This window comes from Delphinus delphis, chromosome 6, assembly GCF_949987515.2.
Source record: "Delphinus delphis chromosome 6, mDelDel1.2, whole genome shotgun sequence".
In the NCBI taxonomy this organism is placed as follows: domain Eukaryota; kingdom Metazoa; phylum Chordata; class Mammalia; order Artiodactyla; family Delphinidae; genus Delphinus; species Delphinus delphis.
Window position 1 is genome coordinate 42,712,737 of NC_082688.1, and position 14,256 is coordinate 42,726,992.

General features: G+C 32.5%; 1 protein-coding gene across 5 annotated transcripts in view; it reads right to left on the minus strand.

Moving 5' to 3' along the window:
- VPS13A (vacuolar protein sorting 13 homolog A) overlaps positions 1 to 14,256 on the minus strand; it is a 241,445-nt gene that overhangs the window by 65,345 nt on the left and 161,844 nt on the right. For all 5 annotated transcript variants that reach the window (XM_060014602.1, XM_060014599.1, XM_060014598.1 and 2 more), the window contains exons 45-50: positions 13,225 to 13,385; positions 8,210 to 8,313; positions 4,212 to 4,494; positions 1,842 to 2,237; positions 1,474 to 1,578; positions 1,207 to 1,353 (exon numbers count right to left, since the gene is read on the minus strand). In XM_060014602.1, coding sequence (XP_059870585.1) covers positions 1,207 to 1,353; positions 1,474 to 1,578; positions 1,842 to 2,237; positions 4,212 to 4,494; positions 8,210 to 8,313; positions 13,225 to 13,385 — 1,196 coding nt within the window. The remainder of the gene's footprint in view (positions 1 to 1,206; positions 1,354 to 1,473; positions 1,579 to 1,841; positions 2,238 to 4,211; positions 4,495 to 8,209; positions 8,314 to 13,224; positions 13,386 to 14,256) is intronic.

Sequence of the window (14,256 nt, forward strand, 5' to 3'; positions counted from 1 at the left end):
TATATATATATATATACTGTATAATATATATAGTAAAAGTGAAAATCTATGAAAATATATATGTAGAATTTATCCAGAATGAAGCAAAGAGTTATACAGATAGAAAATATAAAAAAGATAATAGGATATATGGAAGAAAGAATATGAAGTTCTAGAACAAATCTGATTAAAGACCCAGAAAGAGGAAATGGACGAAGAGGAGAGGTAGTATTTAAAGAGACAATAGCTGCAAATTTTACAGAAGGTATGAAATATATTAATCTACAGGTCTAGGAATAAAGTATCTCAAGCAGGATATATCAAAGCAACCCACATGCAGACAAACAGTAGTATGACTGCAGAACATCAAAGACAGAGAGAAAACTGTGAAGGCAGCTAGAGAAAAAGGAAAGATAACCTCCAGAGAAATGACAGAAGCACAGCAGAATTTTCAACAAAAATGGAAGCCAGAATATAATAAATGCTACAACATGTAGAAAAAAATAGAATTGATTATCAAGAAAAAGTATCATAAAAGAAAGGTGATGATTAAAACTTTTATGGATAAACACAAACTGATGGTATTTACCTCCAAATCAGCTCTAAAGGAAATGCCAAAGGATGGTACATCAAGAAGAATGATTCCAGAAAGATGGTTTCAAAGCAAAAAGGCATAATGAATATAAATAGCAAACACTTCTCTAATAATCCTAACATACTTAAAATAAAATTTCTTCAGAAGTATTCTATTAACCTCAGGCAGTCTTTCAGAAAGCTCTTACCCAGAGACCTAATAGCTACAGATAGAGTAGAATCAAAATTTCATTCCTAAGACACTACTGTCTTCCTAAAATAACTAGCTTAACCTACCCTATACAGGCATCTCTAACAGCTTCCTAAAGAGAATAAATAATTTCCTTCTCTTTGCTGCATTTATACTTTACCCAGTCTTCTACTGCCATATTTAACGACATTTGGTTAGTAATTATTAAATGTCTACCTCTATTATCAAGCAACACATTCCTAGATGACAATGTTCGGATTTTAATAATTAAATTATTTACTTGGTTTATTCTGGTACAAATAAATACTCAAATGTTCATGGAACTGAAACAAAATTGGGAGGTGGGGGTGGAGAGTTAGAACATTACATAGTGATTTCATGTATCAAACTTCAAAGAAAAATGAAAATCTAAAGAGGTACCTTTTTGAAATTCATCTACCCACCTGCTCCAAATCAAGAGAGAGCCATTTATCACTTCCCTCTTCAGCCACTAATATACGATATTTACTTTTGTTTTTAAGCAAAAAAAAGGGTGTAAAGGTGACAATTCTGGTAATGTTAAAACTGCTAAGATCTATAGTGACACCAACCTACAGGAAAAAAAAATAGCAACATTTCAAAAGCTATTCCATTATCGTAACATCCTGATAAAAATTAAGTACTCAGTAGAGCTTAAAAAAAGTTTCCTGATGAGCATAAGATGAACTCACTTGATATTCCATTTTCAGGCCCTTACATTTAACAGCTCCGTGACTACCAACAGTATCAATTGAAAACTGATCTGACAATTCACTATCAGTTACCATAAGCTGAACCTAGAAAAAAATATTTCAAATATATTAGTATTTAGGTACCTTTAAAAATTCCTACCTAAGTTGATATATTTTTTGCTTTTTAGCCTAAACTAATATTATACTGTTAATGCACTAAACCCTTCCCAAGACTAAATTTTAATCTTTTTAACCTCAAATATTTCACAAATGTTATTTCTACCTATTTCATAATATTTTATTCTTCTAAACAAACAAAAAGGAGTGATAAGTAGATAAAGAATGAAAGTCAAAAAAACTTCACATACCTTATTGTTATTAAAAAAGTGCTTTGGCTGAAAAGAAAAGAGAACTGGCTTTTTATAATTAGGTGGATGCTTTCGATGAATTCCATCTGCTTTATACTGTAACATTCGACCAGTTTTATTGACCATCCAGTAAGGACTATGAAATGCCATAACTGTCTGGCCAGTATTATAAGTCACATGGATAGCAATATCTAAATCAGTCTTTTCTATTTCTGTAACACAAGTAAAACTGATGAAACTAATATCTTGTTGATTAGGTTTTATATGATATTCACTTTTCCAATCATGATTAAGATAGTCAAGTAATTTTAAATGCAGCCTGGCTTTATCCAACTGTACAGTACAAATCTGGGCTGAATGGCCTTCATGTAGAGTAAAAACTCTATGTTCAGTGCCCTATAATAAAAAAAAATACAGTAAATTTTTAATGTTTCAGAATAATACACCAAAATATTCTATTTAATGATTCCAAATGCTATACAAATGATTCTGAAATACCTCTGTCAGAAAAAGAAGACTTATGTTCATGTTCTAACTGTCAACTGTATAAATTTCTATAAATTGAGATTTGAGTTACTGTATTTGTAAAATGGTCTAAATGATCTACTTCAAAGGACTATTGTGAAAATAAAATAAAATAATATAGTGTGAAATTCTGCTGGCACTAATGAAGATTATAAAACACTATAATTAGTAAAACAAAAATCTTATCCACTAGTGATTTTAGTTGTAAAAACTACAAAATAATGAAAAATGTATGTAATCCAAAATAAGCAATCCCTACTAACTCCCATTTTTGATTTTTAACAAACTCTCATAACCCATTTCCAATCACTGTTTATACTGAATCTTACGTAGCTTTCAAAACTGTTCATTTCTCTCCACTCACACTTGCATTACCTTAGTTCATGTCACTGTAACCTCTCCCTTTAAGAGTCTCCTAACTGCTCTTATCTCCTCTAAGCCCTTTTCCACACCGCAGCTAAACTGTCTTTCTAAAAAGTGATCATATCCTTTGGAAACTAGCAAACAGAATGTGATCCCTAAAAGCATCAAGTTAAAAGTTCTATTAAAATGCAACATAGATAGACATTCCATCTGGGTATTTCACCTGTTTTTCCAGCAACTCTAATCTGGTTCCCTCCTGTTATAACATGGGAATCTCTTCACCTTAAGATTTTAAATTACTTAAAGCAAAAACAAGGTAAGCTATCAATACTTGACATGTTCCACAAAATAGAAGAGTAGTGCTGGTGGTGCTAGAGAGGTAAATAAATGGGAACCATATGCCTGTCAGGCACTGTGCTAAGTCCTTTACAAACATTATTTAATTTGATTTCACCATATCCCAATCATGAAAGTTTTATTACTATCCCCCTTTTATAGGCTTGGACAAATGATTTAGAAATTAGCTTACCTAAAGACATAGCACTAGTAAGCGATAGAGGTAGGATTCAATCTCAAATCTATCTGACAGCAAAGTGTAAATTCTTAACCACTATGTTATCTGTCAACCATATGGAAAACAGATATTCTTAAACCATAGATGTGTTCACTCCCCCACTCCGAAAAAAATTTAACAGAAAAGTGTAAACAGAGTAAATCCCAATAATTAATAATTAAAAGACTGCAATAAAACAAATAATATACTACAATGAAGAACTACTTTCTTATATTTGACAAGCAATGGCAAATGGAATATTTACTTAAAATCCTAAGATGGAGAGATTCCTGTTACAGCAACAGGAAGGAATCAGATGTAATACCTTAAAACAAAGAGTATTTAAAAGAAAAAGCATCTTTATAGGGCATAAAATCCTTTTAGAAAACTAGCACAAGAATAATACAATGTAGCAAGTTTTAAGTCTAGTACTATCATTTTAATACTAATTCTCATACATGTTTGAAAAGTTAGTATCCATCTTTTAAATATACATGAAATATACATGCATGGAAAAGACTGAAAAATATATATTTTAGAACTGAAATGATAACTTCATCAGAAGTGCTACCTTCAGATAATGTGATTATAGACAATCTTAATAATCTTTATTTTCTAAAATTTTCTACAGGAATATCTATTACTTTCATAAATGATTTTTAAAATGGCATATCATATTTGTGTGTATGAATTATATTCAACTTAGTAACCAGATTCCTAAGGTAAATCAATGGAAAAAAATTTTTTTAATCTTCTTTCATATAACATGACTGAAACATTTCTTTTCCATTTGAAGAATATCTGTACTGTCTATTCACCAATACTATAATTTTTATTAGAATTTTAAAACATTGTTTTATTGTTCATAACTTTAAATAACTAAAGCTACAAAATCAAAGACAGGAGGGCATTAAAAAATTCCACAATACCTCTATATAATAAGCAATTTTGTAAGGAAGAAGATTTCGGAGTAGAATAGGTGGCCACAAATGCATTATATATGGTAAGTCCCAACCATCTTCTGAATACACTGACACAGATGTCAAATTATCTTTTTCTGGGACAATATTAATGATAAATGGCTTCTTGGAAGGGTTTATAGATCTACATTGCTTCTTGAGAAAAGTGCCATCATTTTTTATAATTTCTTCAAAATCAATTCCTTCACACATTTGATAGTCCTCATCTTCTGGCTTCAGGGAAAGGAGTGATCTACATAAAAGATTAAAAAATACATTTTAAAATGCTTTAAAAGAAAATACATGTTTAATTGTTTGATTACAGCTTTAGAACAATGAAATTATCTCCCTCCATACTATTGTAATAAATTTTTATATTTTCACATTCTTCTTAGAGATAGGTAAGATAGACATACAGATACCAATTTCCATCTTAACTTTCTGGAAACCAATCAAGTTATTTGGCTTCCAAGAGAAGAATATTTTTCTTACAAACTTGCTGTCTTAGAAGTATGTTTACAAGATAATAACTGGTTTCTCACAGAAAATACGTAATCATACCCGTCATATATGCAAAACACACACATAGAGCTGTGACTTAAACACTTAACTTAAAGAAGTTGGCTTTCCTGGAATATGTGGTCCCAAGTACATACCATGATTGAGTTTGTGAAGCAAAAATATATTTCTACTGAAAAATTAATCACCGGGTATTCAAGGTTAATCAAATGAAAGCTTTCAATAGATACTTAGCTTTACAGAAATGTTGAGCATAGTTGCAGAAGTGGTTGTAAGAAGACAGTAATAAAATTATTAGGTGTCACATATGATTAATCCTTATATTTAAAAATCACATTCTTTGTTTACATTGCAAATGTACTTTGGGTTTAATAATTTTTTTAAACCTAAGGTGTGTCCAAGTATAAACACTTAAGTATTTTTATACTTGTAAAACTAATTACCTATAATTGTGACACTATCCCTTACTGTGTGACAAGTGTCAATACTATCTCTAGCTGTGATTGTTTTCTTAAGCTCTAGTCCCCAAAATTTTAAATATCTACTACATATTTCTGTAATGATGTCGGATGGTGCCTTAAATTGCTAAATTGAACTCTGAACCCTCCACACCCACTTCTCTGTGTGTCCTTTTTTCAGGAACTTCCAGCTATTGGCACTCTGGACTATAAAATAATATTAACTCTTCCTTATTCCCCCCTTACATACATAGATATAGTTACCTGTAAAATCAGTTATCAGATTTAGCCTATTTTACTTCTACATTCTCTCTGAAATTTCATTTTTTTTTCCATCAAGACATTTATTGGACTATTATTTACCAATGAGAAGGTAAAACTGAAAATGAACAAATGAGTAAGTCATTCTTTACTCTTAAGGAGATACCAATCACATGGGAAATGTAATGTTAAAAGATAACTACTGCACTGTGATCGGTACCCCCCCTCAAAAAAACCCCAGATGTATACTGAAGACTAAGGGCATGAAGAGTGTGGTTAACTCTTTCTAGACTGGCTGCAGAGTGTTTTCCAGAGGTCACAATTTTCCCCAAAAGCTTTGTTTCTGAAGGGTAGAGCTGAACTAGAGACATATGCAAGGTTAAAGGAAAGTTTAAGAAATGAATGAAGAGAAAACATGAGAGACAGATGATCAATGGCAAGAGGTTTTGAGTGAGAAGAGCTGATGCATTAAATGGTCTTAAAACAGAAGAACACCAAATGGTCTGAGAGAGGAAGAAAGAAATAGATATTAAAGATGAAGATAAAATTTATATAAATGGGGCAAGACAATGAGCGAGCAACTATCCCAATGTGGACTTAACCTTTCAAATTTCATATTCCAACATGCACACTACATTCCAGGCAAACCCCTAGTCTTTTATAGACCTGTACAAATCCTGTGCATTCATGCCTCCTTATCTTTGTTATGCAATTCCTTCCATTTAAGATTGCCCTTCCCCACTAATCTCCACATTATTATATTTTAACTACAATTCATGTACGTCTCTCAGGAGTTAATCATTAATCCCTTCTTTCCTTTTCATAGTTTTCTGCAACTAAAACTTTTTCTGTGATTCTCAACAACCCATTGTTTTCTACTTTCTGTACCTATATATCAATCTCTCAAGCAGAACAGCCATGCCAATTCCTCTTGGCATCCTACAGTAGTGCCTTCCACACAACAAAACACTTGGTAAATACTTGTTAAATGAATTAAACTTAAGAATAAGTATACCTAAATTCTACAGAATGATATCCATTTGTTAATTTAAGACCTCACATCTTAAATATGAGTATCTATATCTAAGCATTAGATTAGAAGAATATCTAATGTGAAATCCAAGCTAGTCAGTCATTAATAATTCTAATTAAGATAGATTAACTTTCATGTAACAAGTATTTAGCCTTGAACAAAAAAGTGTAAAGATACTCTAATGGCCTAACTTTTCTCTTCTATGGACAGAAACACAAAATATATAGTAATATTTACTAAAAATAAAGCAGAGTGTCATTAACTTTTATTATCCAAGGACAAAATGGATTTCCTCACAGAAACTTTTGAACATATCTTACATGCTACTTTTTAATCTACTCTTATAACCCACCCCAAATCCTCTCTAGAACAAGGTCAGATACTATAAACAACTATTTTGTGGTTGTTCTCTAGACAACATAACTCTTTCCCTCAGCAAGTCTGAACTAAGCAATAAAACTCATTAGAGTTAGAAGGTCTAGGCAATAAAACACTCATTAAGGTGAGCAGGTCTACTCTCTGAAAATATGTGCCTAAAACTGCTAGGCTGTCTTCTAAGCATTAGGGACCCAATCTTGAACTCCTACGTATGGGGCAGAATTAATAGAGGTAAGGAATATTTTAGCACTGCTTGTAATTTTGCCTCCATCCTTTTGTAGCATAGGTCTAAAGGTCCATGTCTAGAGTGTGTTGTGAAATGGTACTTAGCAAGCTATGATACTTATTCTGAGGAAGTTTTTATTCTCCAAGAGAGCTTAATCTCCCTAAAAGAGATTATCTTCAATTCCAGATTAAATATCCTAAATAATAATAATACTTGTTTGTAATATTAAGCCTATGATTAAGAAACTAGCCCATCATTAGTACTGTTACAATTTTAATAGTCCTTTCTTAATACATAAAAGATTTTATATGTACTATACAGCTGACCCTTGAACAACACGGGTTTGAACTACACGGGTCCATTCATAAGCAGACATTTTTCAGCAAATAAAGTACTTGATGACTAGCAGTTGGTTGAATCCATGGATGTGGAAATAGAGGTGTGGAGGACTGACTATGGCACTTGAGCACCCAAGGATTCTGGTATCTGCAGTGGGTCCTGGAAACAATCCTCTATGGATACTGAGGGACAACTGAATGTATATTTTTGACTACATGGGCGTCAGCACCTCTAACCCACATGTTGTTGAAGGATCAACTGTCTACCTCTATTTACATTACAATTCTATCAATGAACAATTAATAGATAAATATGTAGATTAAAAGATAAAATATTTTACATTTTCTAAAGAAATTTCTTAAAAATTCTATCATAAAACCCTAGAAAAGTAAAAATCACTTCATAATAGTGTAAATAAATCTAGAAGCCACCACTCATGCTCAGTAAGAAATTTTTTAAAAATCATAAATATATACGACTATGGCCATGATAGTTATATTGCAAGCATGTAATTTATATTTACTAGTGAAAGCATAGATAATTTATAGGATATACATTATATACATTAAGTTAAATAATATTTCTTTAAAAAAATCTTCTAAGAGTGCCGAAACTTAAATAAGTTAGATGAGATATTAACAAGATAAATTTGATCATGGTTTGATAACTTAAAGATAGATATCACTACTAAATCAGAAACTAAAAAGTGTATAAGAGACCTTAGGGCAAACAAAAGGATAAAGAAAAAAATCACCGGTAAGATGCTAATGGTATGTTAAATTCACTTCCAGGTGAAGCCGTTCCCAATAAGGTGTCCCCTCCATAAACATAAAGTGGTATTGAAAAATGATTTCTAATCTGGGAAAGAAAAGTAACATTTAGTATCATTAATCTAAGAATCTAAAGACATTTAAAAAATATTCCATCTAAATATCCCAGCAAAGGAATTATCAGGCAATATTTATCTTGCTCATATAAATTAGAAAAAAAAATCCAAACATGCAATTATCTTTGCTAAAAATTACAAGGAAAGTTTCTAGTTTTAGAGAAAAAGAATCTCAAAAACAAAACTTTAAAAATCTTAGAAGAAAATAACATCTTCTTGAACTTGATATAAGGAATAACTTTTCGTTTAGACAAAAATAGTAGAAAAAATTAATAGGAAAAATATTATATCCAAGTTTTAGATGTCTATATGATAAAAGTGAAAACCAAGCCACTGGCTGGCAAATGTCTACCTTTTTACATCACTGTTGTATGCTACTCATTGAATCAAAGAGTGTGTAGGGAATAGCTCACCCACTGAGTAGCATACAACAGTGATGTAAAAGATTAACATTATTTTGATTAACACACATTATGAGATAAACCTCCGTTTATATTTATCTTTGGGATAGACAAAAACAAACTGGTTAGTAACACCATTTTCTTGTATTCTTTCTATATCTTACTAAAATCTTTATATTTTAAAAATCATACCAAAATATAAAACATACTGAGTGCAAACTAAGAACTGATAAATATATAAACTTAACTACACTATATTTTATTTCTAGATAAACTGCTCTACCAATTTAAAAGAAGAGACATATATTTTCATTTCTATGAAAGTACCTATAAGAAATTTAACATTAATGTTTTACTATTTAATAAAATTCAAAAGTAATCTACGATAATGACGCAGCCCAATTGTCATCTTTTATTTTATTTTATTTTTTTTTAGCGGTATGCAGGCGTCTCACTGTTGTGGCCTCTCCCGTTGCGGAGCACAGGCTCCGGACGCGGAGGCTCAGCAGCCATGGCTCATGAGCAGCCGCTCCGCGGCATGTGGGATCTTCCCGGACCGGGGCACGAACCCATGTCCCCTGCATCAGCAGGCGGACTCTCAACCACTGTGCCACCAGGAAGCCCTGTCATCTTTTAATACAGTTCATCATAAATCAAAAATGAAAGAGAAGGAACCTCTGTTTTCAGCCCTGATGGAAAAATAGAGACCAGATATAACTTCCCAATATAAACAACCAAAACACCAGGGAAAAAAAATACACATGAAGTAATGGACAAAAAGGTGGCACAGGAAGGAAGGAAAGGAAGGAAAGGAAGGAAAGGAAGGGAGGGAGGGAGGGAGGGAGGGAAAGAAAGAAGGAAAGAAAGGGGGAGAGGAAGGGAAGAGAAGGGAAGGGAGGGAGGGCTAGAGAGAGAGAAAGAGGGAGAGAAAAGAAAGAAAGGGGGGGAGAGAGGGAGGGGGAGAGAGAAGGGGAGGGGAGAGAGAGAGAGAGAGGAAGGAAGGAAGGAAGGAAGGAAGGAAGGAAGGAAGGAAGGAAGGGAGGAAGGGAGGGAGGGAGGGAGAAAGAAAGAAAACTCCACCAAGATAAGCCCTAAGATTGTCACCTCATCTTACTACCTGGAGAGTTTCTGGATTACTGTGTGGAGAAGGAGAAGTCAAACAGAGCCCAGTCTGAGTTGAAGAGATAGATATTAGAATGTGGGAAAGCCAATGAGGCTTACTCTAACAGCACATTACATGAGAGAGAAGACAGCTGCATGGAGAGGTGAGAGTTACAGAGAGGTAACTCCTGAGACTTTAAGAGTGCCCCCTGTTCCAAAGACTTCAGTACAGTACCGTCTGGCACATGCACATCAGTACACTGTCTAAGGCTCAGTAAAGATCCATCTGAAAGCCGCAGGCAGAACAATCTCTGGTGCTGACGCACAGTTCCTTTTCTAACCAACCAAAGTGGTAAAATCTTGTTTAGTACAAAGGGTATTGGTTACAGTGCTTTATTAGTGGGGCAAAATTAACCCTAGGCTACGGGCTACTTGAGTCTCACCTAAGAAGTTTTAAAACAAGCAATGAAAGGATCACTTTCCAACTAACATAACTGTGTTGGAGAATTAAGTTGAAGAATACATAAAGGGGTACAAATACATCTAAAGCACCTGACGAGGTAAAATTCACAATTTTAAGCAACTGGTAAAAAAATTACTGGACACACAAAAAGAATTTTAAAATGACCCATTAAAAAATGAATAAAATGAAACAAATCAGAAATGAAACACATGACAGAATTAGTAGACAAGGATATTAAAACATTTATATAACTATACTTGATATGTTCAAAAGTTAGGGGAAAGCTGAGGATATATAAAAAGACATGGAAAATGTAAATAAAAATGCAAGTTGAACTTCTAGACATAAAAATACATTGGATGAGATTAAGAACAGATTAGACATTGAAAAGTGAACTTAAAGACATAATAATAGAAACTATTGAAACAGAAACATGGGGGTCAGGGGAAGCTGAAAGAAAAAGTGAACAGAGCATCAGACAGCATAAGTTTAAACACTCTAATATATACCTACTTGAAGAAGAGAAGAGAGGGGGAAGACAGAAAAAAATATTGGAAGAAACAATGGCAACATTGTTTTCTAAAGTTGATGAAAACTATAAATCCACAGAGTCAAGAAGCTTAAAAGACTCAAGTACAAGAAACATGTAGGATTCATCTCAACCAAATTTCTTAAAACCAGTAATAAAGGGAAGAAACTTAAAAGTATATAAAAATAAAATCACACATTTCATAGAACAAAGGTTAAGAATAACAGCAGACTCTGGTCAGAAACAATGTAATAGAGTTGATAGTGAAATGACATCCTAAAAGTATGGAAAAAATAACTGTCAATCTAAATTTCTACACCCTGTGAAAAGAAAAGTGAAGTAAAAGCAAAAATAGTTCACTGACAAATTTCATTAAAGACAAAATTACTAGAAGAGCTCACTCAAGAAGTGACAGATAATATGAATAGCCCTTAAAGTGAAACTGTCGTTTAAAAACTTAAGAAAAACATTACAAGAAAACTCTATACCAACACCCCTCATGAACATAAATGCAAAAATTATAAACGTGAATTTAGCAAATCAATCCAACAATATATTAAAAGGTTAATACTTCAAAACCAAATGAGGTTTATCCTGGGAATGCAAGGTTCATTTAACATTTAAAAGTCAATCATTATTTAATATAATAATTAAAAATCAATGTAATTCATCATATTAACAATTTTTTTAAAAGATCCTCTCGATAAACAGAGAAAATCATTTGACAAAATGCAACATTCATTTCTGATTTAAAAACTCTCAGTAAACTACGAACAGAGGGATCATGAACAACAACAACAAAAAAAACAACTCAAAATATACTAAATGGTCAAAGACTGAATACTTTTCCCCTAAGATTGAGAACAAGATAAAAACATCCACTTTCATAATTTCTATTCAAATTGTACTGGAGATTCTATCCAGTGCAATAAACGAGAAAAGAAAATAGGGCTTCCCTGGTGGCGCAGTGGTTGAGAGTCCGCCTGCCGATGCAGGGGACATGGGTTCGTGCCCCGGTCTGGGAAGATCCCACATGCCGCGGAGCGGTTGGGCCTGTGAGCCATGGCCGCTGAGCCTGCGCGTCTGGAGCCTGTGCTCTGCAACGGAAGAGGCCACAGCAGTGAGAGGCCCACGTACCGCAAAAAAAAAAAAAAAAAAGACAATAAACATCAGATTGGAAAGGAAGAAGTAAAAATATTTTTATCTGCAGACATCATAACTATCTCTATCTATAAAAAAGCTACTAGAATAAATATATCTAGTAAGGTTGCATAATACAAGTTAATACAAAAACCAAATGTATTTCTACTAGCAAGAAAAAATCAAAAATTAATATTAAAAATGCCAACTTAATCAAAATTTCTAAATAAAAATTGAAAACTTGAAGTCTAAAATTTAAATGGAAATGGAAAGGACTTAGGCTAGCCAAAACAACTTTAAAAAAGAAGAAAGTGGTACAACTTGTACTACCTGATTTCAAGACTGAGGATAAAGTAGTAATCAAGACAGTGTGGTACTGACATAAATAGATCAATGAAACAGATTAGAGACCTCAGACATAAACACACACAGATATGGAGATATGGTCAATTTATTTTTGACAAAAGTGTCAAGGCAATTTAATGGAAAAAGGATAATCCTGGTCAGAACAAATGAATAGACAAGCGGAAGAAAATGAACCTCAACCCTCACTTTATAGCATATACAAAAATTCATTAAAAATGGTATGTGGTATATACATAGAACAGATTACTACTCAACAACATGTAACTGCATGCAACAACATTAATACACAAAAGTTGACACATACAAAATTATCCTGAGTGAAAGAAGCCAGACTCCATTCTGTACTTCATTCATTTACATAAAATTCTATATTGTGTAACTAACGCACCACAAGAACATATAAGTGGATGCATGGGAATGGGGAGACAGGGGATGAGGAAACTTTTTGGGGTGATAAGTATGTTTATTACTTTGATTGCGATGAAGGTTCATATGTGTATTTTTTGTCAAAATTCATCAACTTTAAATATATGCAGTTTATTGTACATCAATTTTACCTCAATAAAGGTGTACAAATTTCTCTCACTGTATTCTCTAATTGAAACGAAAGAATAAATACATACTACAAAGAGCTAAAACAAAATATTGACTTTTTTGGTTTTTGTTTTTTTACAAAATAATATTCCAAAAACATTTACAAAATATTCCTACAACTGCTTGTATTACAGTAGTATAATTACTGATAATGATTATTCTTTTTGCTATTAGCTATATTTCTATTACAGTTTGTATTCTTTTGGTAGTAATTTGCTTTAGTTTTTTTTTTTAATTAGTATACAAATATACACAATATGACCTCACAAAAAAATGAATCATTCCGTACCTGCACTGGGGAGCGAATTGTTACCTTCTTACTTCCTTCCACTGCATCAATTTGACAAACAATAGATCTTTCAACTCCAGACTCTCTGTGTCTTACAGTGTACAGTCGTTGTCCCACTTTTGTTAAAGGGATTTTATCAGCAGTAGAGTGGTTAGCTGGTGCTAAATTAAATATACATGTTTGAAAGTTTTTATTATAATTCATCATATATTAATTTTAAGTAGACATTTTAAACCAGAAACATCAGATGATTTCTTAAACTTATGAATAATTATCACTGAAAGCTACACAAAGGGATATTTTAAGAATCCACAATACATACCTACATCATTCATTTAAAACCTTCAAAGCATTTTACCAAAAAAAGTTTTTAATTGAAAAAGAAATCTCATTCAGTAGTTTAACCTAAGACAACAACATAACCTTTTAAAAATAACTGACTGATGAGAGAAATTACTAGAAAATACAAGAACACTGTTCTCTGGTTTGCTGTCATAATAACCAGAGCCTAATACATTCAGGCAGTCATTGGCAACTACCAAGTAGCTGCAATTTTTCAGTTTTTAAGTTTTTCCACCAACCTGTGACACTTTGTGATATCTAAGGTTTGATTAAAATTTTACAGTTTTATCTAATATATATATATACATATATTGTATTGGGGTGAATTATCTATTTATATAACCTTCTTCCCTACTATCCCATAAGAATGTCAGTTTAAAAACAAACAGAGGTAAAACTGATGAGAATAATTCATGGACAATGCTGGGACAACATCTGAAACCTAGCCACTGTTATGAATCATTTCCTGACTAGGAAAAAGTATTAGCTATCAGTTTTAGTACCCCTCCTCCATGTCTAATTAACCTTTCTAATATCCTCCCTTCCATAACTACTTAAATGTCAGAGTGTCAGAAAGTGGTGTCAGTGAGGCTTTGGGACTATTTAATATTTAACTTCACAATGACTATATACTATGATAATTTAAAAATGTATTTACTTTCACCTCTCATGAAAATGAAAAACTTCTGG